Source organism: Panthera tigris, chromosome E2, assembly GCF_018350195.1.
Source record: "Panthera tigris isolate Pti1 chromosome E2, P.tigris_Pti1_mat1.1, whole genome shotgun sequence".
NCBI classification, from domain to species: Eukaryota; Metazoa; Chordata; class Mammalia; order Carnivora; family Felidae; genus Panthera; species Panthera tigris.
The window spans coordinates 48,554,838-48,577,873 of NC_056674.1; the positions used below are offsets into that span (position 1 = coordinate 48,554,838).

A 23,036-nucleotide genomic window follows, 5' to 3' on the forward strand; every position below is an offset into this window, starting at 1 on the left:
CTGGTCCTAAAACACAGAAACACTTAAAAGGATAATCTGGGATTGGAAAAGTTCTCATCACAGAAAATCCTTCTTCCAAGCCTGGGCCTAGTTCTGTATCGAGGTCAAAGAGCTGGAGAGAAGTCCTTTTTGCTGGAGTTTCAGTTTCATCTCATCTTTGCTCTGTGACTCTGTGGGTACCATCAGCCTTGGCCAGGTAGGAAATGTCGATTACTAGTATTTGCTCTAACTGTTCTACACAAAGATGCTCAGTAAGAAGGAAGCCAAGTCCTTGGCAGTTACTCCTGCCTTACACAGGTAAATGGCTAGTCCATCTAGTCCCTTACTGCATTGTTTGTATTCCAAGAACTGTGAGCTCAGACTTTCAGAATCCCTTTACAATCAAGACACCAAATATCTGAAATCATTCCCAGCTCTGAGAAATTTGCCTTCTGGGATCTGGAGACAAAGCCAGTATTTGTCACACTATTGCTGATCACTTGTAGAACTGCCTTGAGGCTGGTCATTAGCAATTTGAAGCCATAATTTTCACTGAGGATCCAAACCTTAAATCGCTTTTATTTGCCTGGGACTATGAAGGGGTCAAGGTGACACCTGGGATGTAAAAAAGATGCTGCAAGTGCCTGTAAGCCCAGGCTGTGTGGCAAGCTAGGGCCACCACCACCTCTCCACTATGACTTTACCACAGGTCTTAAGCACAGGCAATGGATCCACTGGTAATCAGATGTGCACTATATACAGACTGCACCTGCTGATGAAAACCACGAGGTCGTGGTCCTGCAACACAAACCTGCATACACCAAAAGCCCCAGGTTGGCATGTTGGTCCATGCTGTGGGCAACAGGGCAGGCGGGACTGACAACACTCAGATAAGGTGCCCCACCCTCAGCTCACAGGCCTCATGCCATACTCCAAACATGATGGCTGGCTTATCACCTATCTTACTTGGGATCTCTCTCTGTCTGTCTCTGTGTCCCTCTCTCTCTTTTTTTTTTTTAACATTTATTTATTTTTGAGAGAAAGGCAGAGTGCATGCAGGAGAGGGGCAAAGAGAGACAGAATCCAAAGCAGGCTCCAGGCTCTGAGCTGTCAGCACAGAGCCTGATGTGGGGCCCGAATCCACAAACTGAGATCATGACCTGAACTGAAGTCGGACACTTAACCGACCAAGCCATCCAAGCGCCCCTATCCGTGTCCCTCTTCATCTCTATTCTGTCTGGACGCTGGTCTTAACGCTCCTGGCCAGAGAATAGGCAGGGGCTGCTGCAAAGATCTTGAACAAGTGATTAGCCACAGCATCTAGATGGGGAAAATGCTGGCCAAAAAAAAAGACAGAATTTCAAAAGGTAAATTTCTGTGTATTCACGCCTAATCTTCAAGAGTTGTGTAAACAATTTTTTTCTACCTTCCCCCATCATTTGCACAATTTTTGTCTAGTCCAAACGTAATTTAAAATGAGGTAGGTAGTTTCTCTCTCCTCTGCCTCCTCTTCTTTGTGGCGACTGTCGAGGCCTGTGCCGTGAAAGCACCAGTCTCCCGTGCGGGGGGAGCACCAGGGGTGGGCACTGGTGACTGACGGAGCTTCTCAGTTGGCTATTTTCTCAATCTCATCCAAATCATCTGTGTCCAATCTTTCTATTTTCTTATCTGGGGAGAAAAAGAGAATTCACAGAGACATCAACACGGGGCTATCATGAAAACACACACCTAGGGAAGGGACAGCACAGCAGGGAGGGAGGAGGCAGACAGGTTTCTGCCCCCATGCCAAGCCTCTGGCCACAGCAAACTTTCCTGAAACCCCACGGGCTCCTGGTGCCTGAGCACGGGACAGAGCCCTAGGCCCTTCAAGCCTGGCCAAGGGGGCGCTGTTGTTCGAGTTCCTGACCTGAACTCACCAGGCGTGCTCTTCGAGAACTTCCATATTGTAGGAAAGGAGGGGAATGCGACAAGGACAAAGGCCTCTCGAGGAGGCCCCAGGAGAACCTGCCCCTCTAAGGAAAGGGCCCTGGCAGGGGACACTCCCAGGCACTCACTAAAATGCTCCTGGATTCTGTTCAGGATGTTCATGCTGTGCTTGCTGTCGACCATGTTCACTGCCAGGCCCCTCTTGCCAAAGCGGCCCGTGCGCCCGATCCGGTGCAGGTAGGTCTCGTTGTCCGGGTTCCCATCCTTGTCCACGGGAAGGTCAAAGTTGATGACGACAGATACCTGTTCAACATCAATACCTGCACGAAAGAGGGGTGGAGTCAGGACGGGAAACAAAAACCGCCACCCACCAGGCGAGGCTGCCACACGCCAGCATCAGGTGGAGGAAGAGTCTGGGGCAGGCCAGCTCTGGGATCCGGGGACCGGGGGCACGCAGCAGAATCCAGAGGGAAAAACAGAACTCTGGCAGGTGCTAACAAAATTATGACATCGCCAGAAGAGCCTCTGCTAGATACAAGAATCTGGAGATGCGGCCGAAACTTCACTAGGGGCCCCCAGGAGAGCAGGCACCGTTCGCTCTAAACCGGTCACTGCCTGTTTCCTTCCACCACATCAGGACTCCTGGCTTCTGTGAACGTTCTCATCTGCTGGGGGAATCCAGCCTCTCCCAGAAAACAAAGTCAGCGCCAACCCCAGCTGGACTCCCCGAACCATCTGAGCGTCCCGTGCGGGAGCACGGCTCTCGCCGTCCGGAGCCTGGCGAACAGGCACATTCTCTGCTCACCGCGGGCACACACGTTGGTGGTCACCAGCACCTTCTCTTTGCCCTCTCGGAAGCGCTCGATCACCGCAGCCCTCTGCTCCACCATCATTTCGCCGCTCAGCAGAGCCACCTGGTGGCCTTCTTTGGAGAGCTCTGCTGCCAGCCAACTAGCCGTTTTGCGGGTCTGGAGTGAAAAGAATGGTTTTAAATGGAGATACCTGTAAAAATAAAAACAAAAACAAACCTGCAAAAAAGTGGCTTGTTTCCATTAAAATACGTGAAAGCCCGCTGAGTTCAGCCACCAGGGTAGGCTTACCGATTTTACAAAGACAATTTTAGCCATGTGAATTTTTTTGGATGAATTACTTAAATCATCTTAGTGTTCAGCTAGGAAGAGTGTGGTAGGAGCCAAATATCTTCATTCTCAAATAGTCTATATTCTTAATGTTATATAATCATTTCATTGGATGTTATCTGGAGTTTTTCCCAAGGTGTGTCTAAGAGGTGGGACCAAAGAAAAGTTCAATGCTTCACAGTCTTTCCCTCATAACTCATTATAGTCTGAGGACAATATGCCCTGGGGCAGGTGGACGTGCTTCATCATTTCCTTTCTGGCCACACAGAGGACACCCAGTCCTCCTCAGCACTGAGGTGGAGCTGGCTGAAGGGAGGGCCAGGCACACCCTCCAGTGGAGCTCCTCCCCCGGCAGGCCTGCTGCTGCCACTGCTACTCACGTGGCAGAAGATCATGGCCTGAGCAATGGTGATGGCCCCGTAGAGGTTACACAAGGCCTGGAACTTCTCATCTCGGTTACTGCACAGGACGTAATACTGCTTGATGGTGTCCAACGTCTCCTCCTCACGCTTCAGTTTGATAATGTTTGGGTCTGGGACCACTTTCTGGGCAAATTTCCACACAGAGTCTTCAAAGGTGGCAGAGAAAAGCAGCATCTGGCAGTTCCTGGGCAGCATCCTGCAAGGGAAGACCCAGGTATGTGGCATGACCCCGAGTCTTTCCCTGGGAGGAACAGAAGACAGCCACCCAGGCTTGGATGCTCTACACGCCGGGGAAAGAGGCAAAAGGGAGGAGAACAGCAGGGAGGAGGCAAGAAGAGCCATGGGGCAGGGAGGGGGCTGGTGTTGGATTCCCTAAGTCTCCTTCCTCAACCCGTGGTCAGCGCTGAGGAGCAAATGGCCTATCAAACAAATGCTTCTGGAAGCACTACAGTAAAGAACCTGATAGGAGCAAGAAGAAGTGTTTGAAGTAAAAGGAGAAGATGCTGTAGATCAGGAGGCTGAGACGTTCCTCTTGGCTCAAGAGTTCCTACCTCTGGATGCGGATGCTCTGGTCTTGGTGGCCCTGAGTAGCTATCATCACGTCAGCCTCATCCAGAACAAACACCTTGATCTTCTTAGGGTCGATGAACTTGAGCTTGGAGCACCAGTCCAGAACAGTCCCAGGGGTGCCAATGACAATGTGTTCACTGATCTTCTGACCTCTTTCCACTGTGGAGACAAGATGTTTTCCGTGGGTATTTCCATGGAAAAGCCTGCTTTCCTCTCTGAGAAAAATCTAAAGCTATGATGTATTTTAATGCAACTGTTTTTATGTTTGCCTTACTGTTTTAAGGAAAGGTTATGATATCACTACAGTATTTCATAATGCTGGACAGATAAGGTAAGGATATACACAGTGAGAAGATGAAAGCCTCTTCAGTAGCGTTCTTTTCCATTCTCTGTAGTCATCCAGTTCTCTTTCAAGGAGGCTCTGTCGTTATCTTTATTTCTTCTCTGTCAACATCATTCCCCCAGCCCAGGATGGCACTTCTCCCAAGCAGACTTTCACAGCACTCTCTCCAGTGCACTCTGTCCCTCAGCTACCTTAGCATCTACGTCAAACAAGCCGGTTGCCTCTACGCACTGTCTGTCCGGGTCAGTAAACAGGATTCATCATGAAAGGCTTTGCTTTCCCAAAGAAACACAAAATGCCTCTATTAGATAAAGTGCTTCCCCAGACAAGGCCTGCTGGATCATGGCATGTTCTTGACTGTGTGTGCAGTCTGGAACTTAGAAGATTTGGCTCTTCATTTTGAATTAGATGACACTTGTAATTTTTAGCCCTTTGATTACAGTCTTGACCAGACACATGCAAGCTTCCTCTAAACAGCCAAAATTTTGCCCTAATGTGAATGTTGAGTCAATTCAAAGCCAACAAATGCCCTTCTTACTTCTGTTAAACAAACCAATCACAGCCCCCCACAAAAGTTATTCAGACTCCTCTGCCATTCTAACCCAAATTGAAAAATTTTAAATGTCTTATCATCTTTCACTAAATTTTATAATCTTATTTACTTTTTAGAAACAATTTTAAGTTGGTATTAGGACATTGTACACTGAGTAGATTTCTGTAGTCACAGTTACAGGTTAGTGGTAAAGATTCACAGGACTTAGCCAAACTTTCAACAAGACTTTTTTTAATTACTTAAATATTGTTAATTTGTTGTATAACAAAAGTAGGAAACCTGAATAAGGGGGGGGAAAAAAAGCTCCAAACCAAAAAAAAACTCTTAAATACAGAGAACAAACTGGTGTTTGCTGGTGGGGGGGAGGTGGTGAGTGAGGGAAGGTGAAATAGATAGAGGGGTTATCTTTTACATTTAATCCACTTATCTTGATAAGCATTGAGAAAAATAGAGAATTGTTGAATCACAGGGGTGCCTGGGTGGTTTGGTTGGCTAAACGTCTGACTTCGGCTCAGGTCATGATCCCAGGGTTTGTGAGTTCGAGCCCCACATTGGGCTCTGCACTGACAATGCAGAGCCTGCTTGGGATTTTCTCTCTCTCTTTCTCTCTGCCTCTCCCTCACTTGTGTGCTCTCTCTCAAAAATAAATAAACTTAAAAAAAAAAAAAGAATTGTTGAATCCTTATATTGTATACCTGAAACTAACAGCACTGTACGTTAATTACAATTAAAAAAAAATGAAATGCCAGAGTTAATTGTTCATATTCTAGAACATTTTTTGTTCTTCTAATGACATTAAGAAGAAACTAGGCAATTAAATCCAAAATGTGCAACATTTTATAAGCAACTGGTCTGGCCTGTTCAAAAAGTCAAATGTACTGGGGGAGGAGAAGATGTAGGAACTATTCTAGATTGAAGGAGTGCATATCCACTAATTTGATCCTGGTTCAAAAACAAAGCAGCCACAAAGAAATACTTTTGGGGAAAAATAAAATGGACTAGATACCAGTTCTTAGAGAATCTGCTAACTCTCTTGTGATAAGGGTTTTGTGGGTATGCTGAAGAATGTCCTTATTATGAGATGCACACTCAAGTATTTAGGAATAAAGATCCACAGCATCTGCAATATACTTTCAAATGGTTCCCCCCCAACACACACACACACATACAGATAAAGTAAATATGGCAAAGTGCTGAGTTTTTGAATGTACGTAAAGGGCACGTGTGTTATCTTTATTATTTCATCTACTGTGTATGATTTGAAATTCTTAAAATGGAAGTTGTTAGGGGAGCCTAGGTAGCTCAGTCAGTTAAGTGTCCGACTTCAGCTCAGGTCATGATCTCACGGTTCATGAGTTTCAGCCCCGTGTCAGCTCAGAGCCTGCTTGGGATTCTCTCCCTCTTTCTCGCTCCCTGCCCACCCCCCTCACTTTTGTGCACGCTCTTTCTCTCAAAATAAATAAACTTTTAAATAAAATAGAAGTGGTTAGCCTAATGAATTAGAATCACATATTCATACTCACATTTATTGCCTCGGACAGCATAAGCTAGCTTCAGTTCAGGGTAAAATTTGCCCATCTGTTCAATCACTTTTCCTGTTTGCAGGGCGAGCTCATAAGTTGGGGAGAGGCACAGACACTGGCAGGGAAAGAGTGTACAGTGAGATCTCAAGGGCAGTGGGGAACTACCGTCAGGACTTAGTTATTCCTCCAGCTGACGCTGAAGAAGGGTATGTAAATTAAAGTGCACACCATTTGATTTTTTAAGCTGCAAAGTCATAAGCTAGAATTCTGAAGGGTCAGAACTCTGGCTGGGTAAAGACCGTTGAAAATAGCTATTGGCCACAGGAATATAAAAACCCCCATATGAGCAAGGATCTGAAATTCCAGTTGGAGATTAGCTTCCTTTTCACTTACTCAGAAAGTTCTCAGAACTTTCCAAAGGATGATACTTTCTTGCAAGCAGAGGTGCCAAGTCTGTCAGCAGTATCCCAGAACTGGCAAACCACAGAGAAAGAACAGGATGTGTGTGGCTACTAGAAAATCAGCCATATTGCTTGTGCTCCACAAGGGGCTCTGGTTTATGTAAAAAGTAATAAGCACCTTGGCTTTTATTCCATCAAATGTAATTTCTAGCTACATGTTAGCAGAAAATCCAAATTTACCAAGCCCTTACCTGGGGGTATCTATTTGCAGGTTCTACTTGGCTGAGCATGGCCAACACGAAGGCAGCTGTTTTACCAGTGCCAGACTGAGACTGGGCAATTAAGTTCTGTGGGCTGCACGAGAAAACAAACTGTTTAGGAGTGTAAATCTCAAGTATTCTCTTAGTTAAGCACAATGAAGAATAAGGCTTAGTTTACAGAAGGAGGCTTTGATTTCCGCAGTGGAGTTACACATCCTAGCTCCACAAACAAAGCACCACAGAGAGAAGACTACGGTGGGATTCAAAGCACACTCTGTATCTTTTATTCTTGACACAGCAGCCAGAGAGTGATTCTTTTAAAACGTGAGACCGGTTATGTCACTCCTCATTTCATTCAGAATAAAAGTGAAAATGCTTCTGCGTTACAATCTGGCTCCCTAGTGGTTCTCTGTTCTCAGCTCCTGCTACCTGCTCCCTTAATCACCTACTCCACCACAAAGGCCTCAGTGCTGCCCCAAAAGCATGCCAGCCATGCCCCCATCTCAAGGTTTCTGCACTGGCTATACTCTGCCTGGGGCAACTGTTCCAGGTGACAACATGTCAACTCTCCTCTCCTTCGAGGCTTTGCTCGCACATCATTTACTTGATGAGATCTGACCCTAACACTTGATTAGAATTGTAACCTACTTTGAAATACCTTAAAGAATGATGTATTGGTGGGTAGATATGTGATGAAGTATAATAAAATGTTAGTGACAGACTCTAGATGATGGGCATATGGGTGTTCACTATAAAATCCTTTCAATTTTGTTGTAAGTTCGACAATTTTCATAATATAAAGTTGGGGGAAAACTGCAACTCGTTTCCTTGGTATTCCTCATCTCCCCTACTATGCTCTGTTTTTCTCTTTAGCATTTGTCACCGTTTTAACTTTTATTTATTTTAGTACATTTATTTACTGAGAGAGAGCAAGAGAGAGAGAGAGCCAGCGAACGAGTGGGGGGACAGAAGATCCTAAGCAGGCTCTATGCTGACAGCAGAGAGCTCAATGCAGGGCTCAAACTCATGAACCATAAGATCATGACCTGAGCCGAAGTCAGACACTTAACCAACTGAGCCACTCAGGCGCCCTATCACCTTTTTTTAAAAACAGCTTGTAAATGTACAATTCAGTGGCATTAATTACATTTAAAACTTATATCTTTTAACATGCTATATACTGTATATTTTATTTTTAATAAAAATAAATGATCTATACTCCAGAGTAAGCTCCTTATATAGGGCAGGAATTTTTGTCTGCTTTGTTTACTAATGTATCCAAGGATCTACAATAGTATCTGTTACATACCTGTACTCAATACATATTTGTTATGAAGAATAGTACTAGATAGTTCTCTTAGGTCTCTTCTAACATTGATGATTTAAAAATTGAGCATCTATGAAAGCATTAAGATCTCTAGGGGCACCTGGGTGGCTCAGTCAGTTAAGTGTCTGACTTCGGCTCAGATCATGATTTTACGGTTCATGAGTTTGAGCTCCACATTGGGCTCTGACCTGACATTGCAGAGCCTGCTGGGGATTGTCTCCTGTCTCTGCCCCTCCCCTGATCTCTAAATAAATAAATAAACTTAAAAAAAAAAAAAAGATCTCTAAACACAAATGACCAATGTGAAACAAATATTCCATTTATTCATCTCTATGTTCAAAGTGTCAAGCTAAAAAGCAACATTATTCATCATGAAAAAAGTCACTATTATGACATGGAACAAAGAAAATGTTAAGAAAAATACAGACCTAAAATATCTTTTTTTTATTTACTTATATTTTATTATTTTTTAAGTAGGCTTCATGCCCAGTGCAGAGCCCAACGCAGGACTGAACTCACAACGCTGACTTAGTGACCTGAGCTGAGATCAAGAGTTGGATGTCTGGGGTGCCTGGGTGGCTCAGTTGGTTAAAGTCAGGTCATGATCTTGGCTCAGGTCATGATCTTGCAGTTTGTGGGTCTGGGCCCCACGTCAGGCTCTGTGCTGACAGCTCGGAGCCTGGAGCCTGCTTCAGATTCTGTGTCTCCTTCTCTCTCTGCCCCTCCCCTGCTCACACTCTGTCTCTCTGTCTCTCTCTCAAAAATAAACATTAGAAAAAAATTAAAAAAAAAAAAAAAATCGGATGCTTAGCCAACTGAGCCACCCAGGCACACCCCCAAAATATGTACTTTTAGACCATAGGAAAAGGAGTTTCAGGATTTAAATTATATGCTCCATAATTTTACATAATCATATATAATGTAGGGATTTATTTTTATAAAGAGTTCCTCATGCTCTCAAACCTTGTTTCTCAAAATGTGGTCTGAAACTAGCATCATCATAATCACTTAGAAGCTTATTAGAAAAGATGAACTTTAGTCCCCACCTCAGATGGAGACTGAAATGAGAATCTGTATTTTAATAAATTCCTATGAGATTCATATGCCTATGCAAGAGTGAAAAGCACTGCACCAGAAAACAACTGCTAATTACCCTATTCTGGTCTTTCAGAACACTGGTTTTTGCCTGTTATATTTGACACAATAAATTTTATACATCCATCTAATGAAATCATAGTGTATATGAATGATAAATGTTTATTTATCAACATAGAAAGATGATCATCTAAGTTTTCTTTTTTTATTGTGTGTTTCTAAAAAAATTTTTTTAATGTTTATTTATTTTTGAGAGAGAGAGGGACAGAGCACAAGCGGGGGAGGGGCAAAGAGAGACAGGGAGACAGAGAGTCCAAAGCAGGCTCCAGGCTCTGAGCTGTCAGTGCAGAGCCTGATGCGGAGCTTGATCTCATGACCCTAAGATCATTACCTGAGCCAAAATCAAGAGTTAGATGCTTAACCAACTGAGCCACCCAGGTGCCCCTAATTAAGTTTTTAAAAAGCATTTGAAGATTTTATATGGTTCCATTTTTTAAAAAAGGTATAGGGGCACCTGGTGGCTCAGTTAATTGAGTGTTGATTTCAGCTCATGTCACGATCTCATGGTCACAGGATCAAGCCCCTGTCAGGTTTTGCACTAGGTGTGAAGCCTGCTTGGGACTTGGGATTCTCTCTCTTCTCCCCCTTTACCCCTTCCCCAACTGCACACATGATAAAATAAAAAATAAACTAGCTATAAAAAAAAAAGGTATGGGACGCCTTGGTGGCTTAGTCGCTTAAGCGTCTGGCTCTTGATCTAAACTCAGGTCACGATCTCACCGTTCATGAGATTAAGTCCCACATCAGGCTCTGCGCTGACAGCGTGGAGCCTGCTAGGGATTCTCTCTCCCCCCCCACCTCTGCCCCTCCCCTGCTCGTGCACTCTCTCTCTCAAATAAATAAACATTATTTAAAAAAAAGGTATAGCTATAGATATGTAAGTTTACATAAAAAAGTCTAGAAGTCTCTAAATGTTAGTGAGGGGTGGAGACTACAAATGATTTTTATTTTTCCTTGTTTTCTAGCTTTTCTAAAATAAGCATGTATTACTAGTATAGTTTTAAAAAGTAATATGATTTTTAAAAAATGGAATATTAAAAAGGGGACAGAGTTGTATCAGGACACATACGGCTCAGCAAGCATCAAAGGCAATGCATTCTCTTGTATCTTGGATGGACGGTTGAAGCCCATGGCATAGACTCCCTGGAGAAGCTGTGGTTTCCTAGGAAAACAGTTAAAGATGAAAGTCACTGTCTCTTTGGTTGAGGAAAGAAGCCAAATATCTGAGGGATTTCTTTTTCTCTTTCTTACTGTTGTTACACACATTTTATTTACAACTAACAATACTTGAATTATGTGAAACTGAGCACAATTCACATTACCTGGCAATTTTACTTAATAGCCCAAAGCAGCTAAATTCTTTTATTAAACTTGTATTAGCTAAAAATGTTCTGCTGTGATGAAAAATACATATATAATAGGACTAGGATCTCTATCTAAACACAAAGGGGAGAGTCAGAAAGTAAACAAATACTCACAGCCGAAGCTCCTCAAAGGACTTCACAGAGTAGAGCGGGGAATTTGGGTCCCGCTGGAGGACTTCCACTTGGTTCGTGTTATCGACAAGGTTGCTTCTGATCAGCTTGTTGAGTAAAGACTGGGCAGCTCTGTCTTCTGTCAGGAAAAAAAGAGCAAAGAATTTTATTTTATTTTTTATTATTTATTTTATTTTTAATTTTCATTTTTTTGAGAGCAAAGAATTTTAAAAGGCCATGAAATCCACCATGAATTCATCTGAATTTACTTGCCATTGGCATTTTAAGCAGTAACATGTATTTGTACTAGGACTTTATCATGCAATTCGGCCTCATATCCCTCTCCAGGATCTATTCCAAACAACTCTCCTTTCTGGAGGTTATCTATTCTTCCTATGTGTACCTAAGTATTTACTCCCCAATCTATGCTCAATAGAAAATTAAAAATTATTAGCTTAACAAACATCACAGCAATAGGAAAAAAAAACCCAGAAATTAACAAAGTTTATATTTTGATATCACATAAGCTATTTCTATCTTGTTATCTATGTTTAATATGTCCAAATATCATTAACTTTATTAGACAATGGGGATGCAACTTAAAATTTCTTTTATAATACCCTGTACAAGATAATCATTCAGGGAATATTTCCTGCTGCTGGAGTCCATCAGTGGTTCAAAATAAAATTTCCCTAAAATGTAAACAATGAAAATTCTTTCAACAACTATGTTGAACTTTTATTAGCACTGTGACTCCCATTAAAGTCAAACCAAGTTGGGCATAAAAACAAAGCCATGTAACAATCTATTCTCTTAAGACTGTAGAACCTTGTGGGTATAGCTCTAGGCTGTGTTACCTTTCTCTTCTTCATCTGCCTTCTCTGAATTAGCATTGGTCTTGACAACAGCACCTTTATCAGACACAAAGTGGCCGTCATTCAGTATCACATCCCATACCCAACAGCTGAGACAATTCAAATTCTATGAGACACTAGAAATGTAAAGGCCTGGGGAGCAGAAAAATAAATGAGGAAACCAAGCCACAGATAAAAACATTTTATTGTTCCTAAATAAATAAAGGTATGAAACAATGTTTCTAACATTTCAATTCTTTCCTATTCCAAGTCCTCTCACTATACCTCAAACAAATGTGACTTTCCCTCATATCATCAATATTTCTGAAATGTTATAGAAAGATGATCACAGCAGGCAATGATCACAAACCACCTTGATTTTCAACAGAGGAAATCATATTTCATCAATATATACACGCTATAATGCCATTAGGATTCTATGTATATAAACTATTGATTAATAGAAATGCATATTCAAACAGTGTTGTCGTTATCAAAAAATATACAGAAAAAGATTGTAAGTAAATTTGGAATGAGGTTAATGTTCCTATTCCCTCCACCCCGCCAGTAATTTTAAGTACATCAACAAAAATTTAATGGATTTTTGGTAGATATGATTTTAGATAATGACAATAGTTTAATTCTCAGGTTGCTCATACTTTGCCTCTCTCATCTCAAATTGAGGAATATTTTGAAAAAACCACAAATAATCTTTGGCAGTATATTCTCATGGACAGCAATCAATTTGATCACTTATAAGTCAATTAGGCATCCTCATGCTTATATTAAGCACAGTACAAAGCAAAACAGTCCAGTTTAATTCCCAAATCAAACAACTGCCAGTATCTGTCAGCCCCCTTCCTGGTACATATATAATTTGTTTTCCAGACAGTTTTTATGTCACAGCAGAAATACTAAAGGAAATCACATGTGCTTTCAAACTAGCTTTTACTCACCATTGGCTTCTGGTTTGATTTTCTCTTCCTTAAGATGCAAGTTGCTCAACTAAATGGAGAATACAGAGAGGGGGGGAAAGTGTCAGGAAAATCACTTAAAAGATTGTGAATCAACAGAGCCTCCCCAATGAAGCTAGGGAGAAATGAGCCACACTCAAGACCTATTCATTAGGTTGTTCTGCTGGGCTCCTTTTGTTGACTAAACGAGTGAGAATAAACAAAATGTCCCATAAATACAGCAAGAGAAAAAACCTGGTTACACAACAGCTCAAAATCCACACCTCCTAATTATAATCCCTAGAGAGAATTATAATTTATGAGTTTGCTTAAGGCCCTTATTACAAAGACTCTCTCAGTAGAATACCACTTGAGTTGTCATTCTCTTGTATTACAAACAGGAAATTTTAAAAGATACTGGGAGATGCAGTCACACTTCAGACAGAGAATATCAGGTGGGAGGGCTGCAATGAAAAGCATCTGTGGGTAGGCATCAGTTATGTTGCAAGATATGTTTGAGCCACGGGACCACAACATGCCGATATGCATCCTCACATTCAAGATTTCCTTGTGATGGAAGTCTGATATATGTCTATTTTTTAGTGTTTGTTTATTTTTGAGAGAGAGAAAGAGAGCAGAGTGTGAGCGGGGGAGGGGCAGAGAGAGGGAGACAAAATCCAAAGCAGGCTCCAGACTCTGAGCTGTCAGTACAGAGCCCAACAAGGGGCTTGAACTCACGAACCACGAGATTGTGACCTGAGCCAAAGTTGGACGCTTAACTGAGCCACCCAGGTGCCCCTGGAAGTCTGATATTTTAAACTGAAAACAATCTGGGGCGTCATAGCACACTGTATAATCAAAATACCTAGCAATCTGAAGTGGGAAAGCAAAGAATTCAAAAAAAGAATTATTAGGACTTTGATCAAACACTATAAATTTGGCAGGACTTATCTCCTCTATTAGAATGAAAATACACTTTTATTTGTCAATTAAACCTCAGTAAAAGCTGGGTGGAAAAGAAAATACCTTACAGACAGGAATGTTTTTTATTTTTATTTGATCTTTGGATCTAGCAGAAAGCAGGTGCTCTAACCACAAAATATTAAGGGGGCTTAGGACATCATCTAGTGAAGGGTGAAAGAATGAAAATGGCTACTTTTTAAGAATTTGTTTAATGTTTATTTATATTTGAAAGAGAGACAGAAACAAAGTGTGATGGGGAACGGGCAGAGAGAGGGACAGACAGACACAGAATCTGAATCAGGCTCCAGGCTCCAAGCTATCAGCACAGAGCTCAACGCAGGGCTCCAACTCACAAACCGTGAGATCATGACTTGAGCTGAATTCAGACGCTCAACTGACTGAGCCACCCAGGTGCCCCAAAAATGGCTATTTCTTAAAGTGCCACCTATACCAGCAATTCTTTATGTTTTGAGGTTCATTCTGTCTTTCCTCTAAGTCCAAGAAAGGGGAAAGGCAAGAGAGGAATGAAACAGTTGTTTATTTTGATGGGTGGTTAGTTGGGATGGAGGAACCTCACTTCTCTATTGTTGCTAACTGAAAAGGGAGTTTCTGGTGTCTCTGTATGCTTTACTGTTAGGGGATGGAGAAGTGGGGGGGGGGGGGAGGGACACACTGGAGAGACTGGCAAGAAAGGAAATTGTCATAAAGCAGTAAAAATCCTTCATTAATTCCACATGACAGCAAACACACCAACAGACAGTCAATATGAAGCAACCAGTGCAGCATATGATGTATGGCACCGTTCAATGTATTTGAGTCTTCTCTAAAGCACTCCTCCATACCCTGCCAACAAATCTAGTTCAAGTGTAGTATTCAGGGCTGTGGAGAGGGAGAGGGATAGAGATTGGGGGGCAGGGGCACAGAGACAGACTGCCTGACTTACTGGCAATATTTAAACAGTTAATAGCACTCACTCCTAGGGTGATAACCGCTAGCTACAACAAATGATAGGGCTGAGGTACAAATGATTTAAGTATTAGAAACATCTAGGGGCGCCTGGGTGGCGCAGTTGGTTAAAGCGTCCGACTTCAGCCAGGTCACTATCTCGCGGTCCGTGAGTTCGAGCCCCGCGTCGGGCTCTGGGCTGATGGCTCGGAGCCTGGAGCCTGTTTCCGATTCTGTGTCTCCCTCTCTCTCTGCCCCTCCCCCGTTCACGCTCTGTCTCTCTCTGTCCCCAAAATAAATAAAAAACGTTGAAAAAAAAAATTTTTAGAAACATCTATTACCCTAAAGCATTTTAATTATCAATGATAAAAAGAACAAACCATTCTCTTGCTAATATATTGTTCAAATGGAAGTTAACAGAGTAAATAGTTAAAATAACGGAAATGCAGGAAAAGTTGGTAGCAACAATGTAAGTGAAATTAACAGATGTATCAGGATTCTGGAGAGGTTCCAGCAGAATCTAAAAACATACCCGGGGGTGGGGGGGGCCTGGGTGGCTCAGTTGGTTAAGCATCCCACTCTTGATTTCGCTCAAGTCATTATCTCACATTTCGTGAGACTGAGCCCCACATCAGGATTTTTACTCACCCTCTCTCTCTGCCCCTCTCCTGCTTGTATGCTCTCTCAAAAAGTAAACAAACAGGGTCGCCTGGGTGGCTCAGTCGGTTGAGCGTCCGACTTTGGCTCAGGTCATGATCTCACGGTTTGTGAGTTCGAGCCCCGTAGGGCTCTGTGCTGACAGCTCGGAGCCTGGAGCCTGCTTCAGATTCTGTGTTTCCCTCTCTCTGCCCCTTCCCCGTTCATGTTCTGTCTCTCTCTCTCTCTCCAAAATAAATAAACATTCAAAAAAATTTTTAAAAAAAGTAAATAAATAAACAAACAAAAAAAAAACCTCAGCCCTCACTTGGCTCTAAGGACCTCAAAGCCTATAAAGCAAGACCGTGAAGGATGGATTACCCAGTACAGTGTCAGTGAACTGAACAGTGAAATTTATATTAAAAATACAGTTAGTTTAGGGGCATCTGGATGGCTCAGTTGATTAAGCGGCCGACTTCAGCTCAGGTCATGATCTCGCAGTTCATGAGTTCGAGCCCTGCATCAGGCTCTGTGCTGACAGCTCAGAACCTGGAGCCTGCTTCAGATTCTATGTCTCCCTCTCTCTCTAGTCCTCCCCTGCTCGCATTCTGTCTCTCTCTGACTGATTTAATAAATCAACATTAAAAACGATTTTTTTTTAATAAAATAAAAAAATACAGTTAGTTTAGATACCTTCCTTTGCTCTATTTACTTGGACCAAAAAGGAGAAACGATTTTCTGATGCAACTTCATCACAAACCATTTTGAAATTAACCAAAAAGCAAAAGAACAAAAACATCCACTTTGTAAGATCCACATTCTTTCAATGCCTTTATTATTTGTTTTTAAGATGTGTTAAAATAATTGAAAATTGTACAGTTACACATTGCATTTTATTCAAAAGCACTTGAGAAAGGATTCTTGAGACAGAAGAAGGAAGATTTAATGTCAAATGAACTATACTGAATAGAGATTGTCTTCGGCAAAATGGTGAAGTCGAGGACTTGAGTCATACTCATCAGTTTTCTAATCTGTTTGCCCTCCTGTAAATTGAAAAGAAGTCTCCAACGGAACAGAGGGGAACAGAGTGGAGCCACTGAAGAACAAGGAAATAAATATAAATAGAATCTAATTTTTCTTATCTAAGATAAATAAGGAATGAAGCTTAATGAATATTTAAAATACAGTAACCCTGTACTATACACATCACTGTCACCTATGTCACACAGTACCTGTGGTGATCCTCAGTAGCAGTTCCATAAGGCAGAGGGTAACAGAGGTGTCTTTACTCGTTTGCTCAGCGTTAGAATATTGTGATCTAATTTACCTGTGCACGGTTAAGTAGATTCACAAACCTTATCCAGGCTCAACTAACTAATCCATACAATATGGGCAAGTAATTTAAAAGATTCCTGCAAAGAAACTGTGCATTATAGATAATGATAATAATGGCTATTACACATGTAGGACTTGTAATAGACATGTCCATAACCCAATGAGGTAACCTGATTATCTTCATTTTACAGATGTGGAAACTGAGGCACAGAAAGGTTAAGCCATTTGCCCAAGGTCACATAACTAGTAAATGATGGACCCAGAATACAAAAAAGGCTAAGGGTTTGGTTTGTTTTTTTAAGTTTATTTTATTTAGAGAGTGACAGATAGTGAGTGGGGTAGGGGCAGAGAGAGAGAGAGAGAGGTAGAGAGACACGGACAGAATCCTAATCAGGCTCTGCGATGTCAGCACAGAGCCCATTTAGGGCTCAAACCCACAAACTGGGAGATCATGACCTGAGCTGAAATCAAGAGTTGGATGGTTAACTGACTAAGCCACCCAGGCACCCCAAAAGCTAAGGTTTTAACCTCTACACAATGGTGCCTCTCATAGATAATACTATTCTCATAGGAAATAATCATTTTAGGGGCAGCTGGGTGGCTCAGTCAGTTATGCATCTGACTCTTCCAGCTCAAGTCATGATCTCACAGTTTGTGAGATCGAGCTCTGCGTCGCACTCTGCACTGACAGCACAGAGCCTGCCTGGGATTCTCTTCCTCTCTCTCTGCCCCTCTCCTGTATGCACTTGCTCACTCTCTCAAAATAAATACATCAACTAAAGAAAAAAAGAAAAGAATCATTTTAAGGATGATACAATGGTGCAGCCACTTTGGAAAAAATGCTGACAGTTCCTCAAAAGTTAAACATAGAGTTATTATATAATCCAACAATGCCACTTCTAGGTGTACACCCAAGAGAAATGAAAATACATGTTCACAGAAAAACTTGTACATGAATGATCATAGCCAGCATTATTCAAAATAACCAAAAAGTAGAAACAATCCAAATGCTCATCACTGGACATTGATGAAGGGATAAACAGAATGGGATACATCTAGACAACGTAATATTTTTTGGCAATAAAAAGGAATGAAGTACTGACACCTGCTGCAATATGAATGGACCTTGAAAACATTATGCTAAGTGAAAACAGCCAGACACAACAGACCATCTATTGTATGATACCACTTATATAAAATGTCCAGAATAGACAAATCTAAAGAGACAGAAAACAAGTCAGCAGTTGCCAGAGAAGGGTGGGGAGAACGGAGTGACTAAAGTTTGAGGGAACTTTTTGGAGGTGATGGAAATGTTCCACATGCTGATTGTGGTGATGGTTACACAACTGGATGCCTTTGTCAAAATTCACAGAATATGGGTGAGTTTTACTATACGTAAATTATATCTCAGTAAACTTGACTTAAAAACTTTAGAGGGCCAGGGCGTCTGGGTGGCTTAGTCAGTTAAGCGTCCGACTTCAGATGAGGTCATGATCTCACAGTTGTGAATTAGAGCCCCGCATCGGGCTCTGTGCTGACAGCTTGAGCCCGGAGCCTGATTCAAATTCTGTGTCTCCCTCTCTCTCTGCCCCTCCCTCCCCTGTTCACGCTCTGTCTCTCTCTTTCTCTCAAAAATAAACATAAAAAAATTTTTTTAAACAAGCAAAAACTTTATAGAAGGCCAGTCCAAGAGATCCAACATTCAACTAGTAAGAATTCGTGAAAAAGGAAATGAAGAAAAATAAGGGAGAGAAATCAACAATGAAAATTTTCGAGAAAATTTCTCATAACTTAAGGACAAGATTTTCCAGATTGAAAGGACCCACCCAGTGCCCAGCAAAATGGATGCAAACAGATCCATACCAAGACTTATTATCATGAATTTGCTGAATAATGGAGACAAACAGAAGATTCTTCAAGCTTACAAAGGGAAAAACAGGTCACATCAGGAGTCAGAATGGTCTCAGACATCTCTATAACCAATAAAGAAATCTAAAAGGCAATGACACAATGCCTTTAAAATTTGGTAGGAAATTAATTTCCAACCTACAGTTCTACATCCAGGCATATTATCCAAATGATAGGGCAAAATAAGATATTTCCAGAAATTCAGTAGTATCTTAAAAATACTTACTTCCCATACACCTCCAGAAAGCTGATGGATGGCTCCACCAAATCAAGAAAGATGAGAGGCACCTGAGTGTCTCAGTCACGCTCTGGCTATTACCGAGTTCAAGCCCCTCGTCGGGCTCTGTGCTGACCGCTCAGAGCCTAGAGCCTGCTTGAGATTCTGTGTCTTCCTCTCACTCTCTACCTCTCCCCCCGCTCACTCTTTGTCTGTCTGTCTCTCTCTCTCTCTCTCTCAAAAATAATAAAATAAACATTAAAAAAAGAAAGAAAGAAAGAAAGAAAGAAAGAAAGAAAGAAAGAAAGAAAGAAAAAGAAAGATGAAGAGAGGGGATACAAGAGGAGTGAATCCCCAGAATGAAACTGAAGGGAAATCTGCCCTGTTTTCCTCCAGACCCCAAAATGAGTTGTGTTCTGAACATAGGGAGAACTAGTCCAAAATGAAGGAGGCTAAAAGACGTGGGGGAAATTAAATTAATAGAATAATGTGTCTGAACATCCTGAGATAATCTTAAGACAATTAGCAAATAGCTTGGGGTTGAGTTGGTGATAAATACAAAGAACATGAAGAAAAACTGCAAGGCAATTATAAATTCCAAGGAAAAACAGAGTTTTAGAGGAAAGTAAAAGTATTCATAAGTTACTAATTATAGAAACATGAAATACTGATCTAACTAAAATTACAATATAATGAAAAGGTAGGGAATGGGAAAGTGTGCATGTGTGGTGGAGAAAGGAGGATGGAGGAAAGAATCAAAATCAGTAAATACCTAAAATTGAAAACTCAAGAACTAGCAAAACAAATGTGCTATTTAGGGAACAAGGAGGTCAATGATGTAAATCAGTTTCGAGAGAACTATTAGTTGTCTCTGGGGAGGAAAAAATTGGTGGTGGTGGAACCAGTTTTTAAAACTATTTGACTCTGAATTATGTGCTTATAAATTATTATCAGTTATAAAAAATAAGACAAAGTCCTTTTTCTCAAGAGATTCACAGAAATAAGTACTAACAAGTAGGTTCAAAGCACTATCAGAACTTAGAGTGTTTAGGTGGGAAGAATGAATTCTACATAGTCACGTTTAACTCCAATCTTGTTTACTGTTCATGAGGCCCAGAACAAAAGTTAAGGTGATCAGAAGAGGATTTACTGACCGCTGGGCCTAGTAAGTCGATCATTCATTATCACTAAGCATGCTGAGTAAGCACACAAAGATGAGTAAGCCACGGTCCCAGAGTCCAGGAAGTTCAGAATCCAGAGATGGAGAATGACACAAAGGTGATTATAATCCAAGGTTGGGAGTGGGGGGGTGGGGAATGCAGTCTACAGTCTTGATTCAGGGAAGACGGGCAGGCGGCTGAGCTCTTCATGCCTGGGAGCACTCACCTGCTCTTATGTAACCCAGGAGGCGGATGGATAAACAAAGCCGCTCAAAGTCCAGGCTTCATCCCCACACGCACTCTATATCCATCCTGACCAAAGTAGCAACTGTCTTTCCAAGGGAACTGATCGTCGGTCAAAACTGACCCCTAACCCTTTTATGGCTGAATCCAACTCACCGACTCGGCCGCTGCCTCCTGTTCATCCACCGCCAGGGCCCATGAGTCGGTGGCCATGGTCCCAGGCGCCGGTGGGACGCTGGTGCTGGCGGATTCGCTGGCTGGGGAAGCGCGATCGTGGGCTCCGTGGGGTCGCAGCAAGCCCCGCTCCGGCCCCACAGAGGGGGAAGTCATTCGCTTTGGCGCTGGAGACCGGAAGCGGCGCGCCACAGTGACGTCGGAGTCCGCGCCGGCTCTCCCCTCGCCCACTTTTAGCTGCAGCTTCCGTCGCTTTCGGACCACCACCCTTACCTCTGCTTAGCTCACGTTTTCTTATCTAATGTCCAGAAACACAGACTGAGGTAGGTAGTTGTCTGAAAACACCTAAACTTCTGCCAACTGGTTCTCCAACCCACGAGCAAAACCACATTCCCGCCCAGCACGCTGCCACAGCAGCTCACATAGATTGTATCAAAACAGAGCCATTACAGATACAGTAGTCACCAAAATGCATATTGAAACAAGGAGATCTTCAGGTTGTCATTTCAGTGCCCAGGTGTTAGGAATCAGCCATGGCAAATGCCATTTGGTTAAAAATTTGGCAGACTAAAAGAATTACACCTTCAAAAAGACTCAAGGAAGGTGCTAGGGAAATGTGTTCCAGGTAGAGAATCGAAACAAGAAAGAGCAAGGAGGTTTGTGTCTGAAGGACACAATTTCTTTTCTGTGAGTATTGACAAGAGCCAGGGATGAAATTGGTAGGAGGTAGTTGCAAAGGGCCATGCAAAGCAGCTTGAGGAGCAAATGAGTTCATTCCAGGAAACTCTTCCCTATCTGGCATGACTTTTGGAGTTAGCTGTGCCTGGTTGGAATCCCAGCTCTCCCGTTTAAGAGCTGAATGATCGGGAGAATTTTTTAAAGAAAAAAATATCTTGGGCTTTTAGAAGAGGTAAAATAAGGATTAAGTGTGACACACACTTTTTCCCCTAACTGGAAACAAACAAGGTCCTCTTCCCTTATTACTTCACTAGAAAGAAGCTGGCATTCTCCTGCAACCTGAGAAAACGAATCCCCATTTCTCTCTCTTTGCCAATATTCCACTTAAGTAAATTAATTTCAAGCAGTAGCAGGCTGTAGAATTTTACCTGTAGAGTATGAGTAAGAATGTTCAGGACATGGTAAAGTATTTCTAGGCAATACCCTATTTGCCATGATTCTTTTTCTTCTGCACCCTTTAGGGTTAATTTGGTGAAGTTTTTTTGGAAATCTATAGGTGAGGATGTGCAAAAAGAAAAAGGCAAACACATCCAGGGAAGACATGACCTACATCTCATCATGTCAGAAGCAAACTTGAGAAAATTTTGCCAGCAAAATTAAATTGATCACAGGGCTAAAGGAGGTTAACAAATTGTTTTAAAGTATAATGGGATTAAAAACAAATCCAAAGTGTAGGACTGTACATAATAGGATACACTTGTGCAAAAAAATACCTCATATATGCTTGTACATACTATAGAGAATGAGATACAAAACTGCTAACAGTGCCTGCTTCTAGTGAGGGCTCTAGAAATCTGGGGTGGGAGAAGACTTACATTTCGTTGTGTACATTTTATCCTCTGAAATTCATTTTCCATGTGCATATTTTCTTTTTTTAAAGTTGTATTTCAGGCAAGAAGGGGAATAATACAATAAACATCTAGATTCCCACCTAGGGCTTAATAAGTAAAACAGTTAACATTCGATTGAAGCCCCCTGTATAGCCATCCCAAGAGACAGCAGCTCTCCTAAATTTGGTGCTTATCTTTCCCATAAATGCTTTTAGCATGGGTTGCTTTTCTCTATTAAGAAACAACCCCCAAACTTAATTAGCGTCAGGATTCTAGACTGTCACCATCCCACACACCAGCACAATGGGAGACAACTGCTAAGAAGCAAACTGGTTTCCAAAGTGGCGCATAGAGAGAGGACCCAGGGTCATAAGAGCAGCTGGATTTGAATTCAGCCTCCTGCATTTACTCCCATGTGACCTTAGTCAGCCTCCAACTCCTCCGAAATTATGGTAAGTACCCACTGCACGGTTCAATTATTCCACTAAGGCTTTTGGTCCAGTGGCTGGCTTATGGCGAAAGCTTGACACATATTAGCTATAATTACTATTCCTGCCCCTCCAGGGGTGAGAGTGAGGAACAAGCCTAAATGTGTTAAAAAGGGTCTCATTTCTAACCTCAAAGATACTCACATCGCCCACGGGTAGGGTTGGCTGAAAGCGCCCCAGGGCGCGGCCTCGGATGCGGCCAGCAGCCCCGGCCATCGCCGCTCAGCAGGGCGGTTACCTCGGTCAACGGCCACTCACTGCCCCAGCCTCATTGGCTGAGGTCTGGTTCAGCCAGCCAATCAGCGGAGGGGACGGCCCAGCGTCGGGCAAGCATGCCCAGGTACCTAGGGGCCCTAGGAGCGAAAGACAGAGTCTAGGCTCCAGCAAAGAGCCCTTTGTGTATTGAACTTTGTCATTTTTTTTGCTGAATATCCAGCTCCTTCCTTCGCTAGGCTGGAAACTCCATGAGCGCAGGGCAGTGTCTGCTTTCCTTAATGTTGACCTTCAGGAACTAATGCA

At 42.3% G+C, this 23,036-nt stretch overlaps 1 protein-coding gene across 2 annotated transcripts; it reads right to left on the reverse strand.

Moving 5' to 3' along the window:
• Positions 1-1,337: 1,337 nt before the first annotated feature.
• On the reverse strand, positions 1,338-22,745 carry LOC102964761 (ATP-dependent RNA helicase DDX19B). 2 transcript variants are annotated; one of them, XM_007074887.3, is made up of 12 exons: positions 22,662-22,745; positions 12,884-12,932; positions 11,931-11,984; positions 11,077-11,212; positions 10,668-10,760; positions 7,108-7,210; positions 6,456-6,570; positions 4,018-4,195; positions 3,425-3,662; positions 2,711-2,873; positions 2,034-2,225; positions 1,338-1,647 (listed from the first exon to the last, which is right to left on the reverse strand). In XM_007074887.3, the coding sequence occupies exons 1-12, from the start codon at positions 22,731-22,733 to the stop codon at positions 1,586-1,588; spliced, it is 1,455 nt and encodes a 484-aa protein (XP_007074949.2). In that variant the 5' UTR covers positions 22,734-22,745; the 3' UTR covers positions 1,338-1,585. The 2 variants fall into 2 exon arrangements, with proteins under 2 accessions (XP_007074949.2, XP_007074947.2); XM_007074885.3 differs by lacking the exon at positions 22,662-22,745 and adding an exon at positions 20,444-20,664.
• Positions 22,746-23,036: the final 291 nt, after the last annotated feature.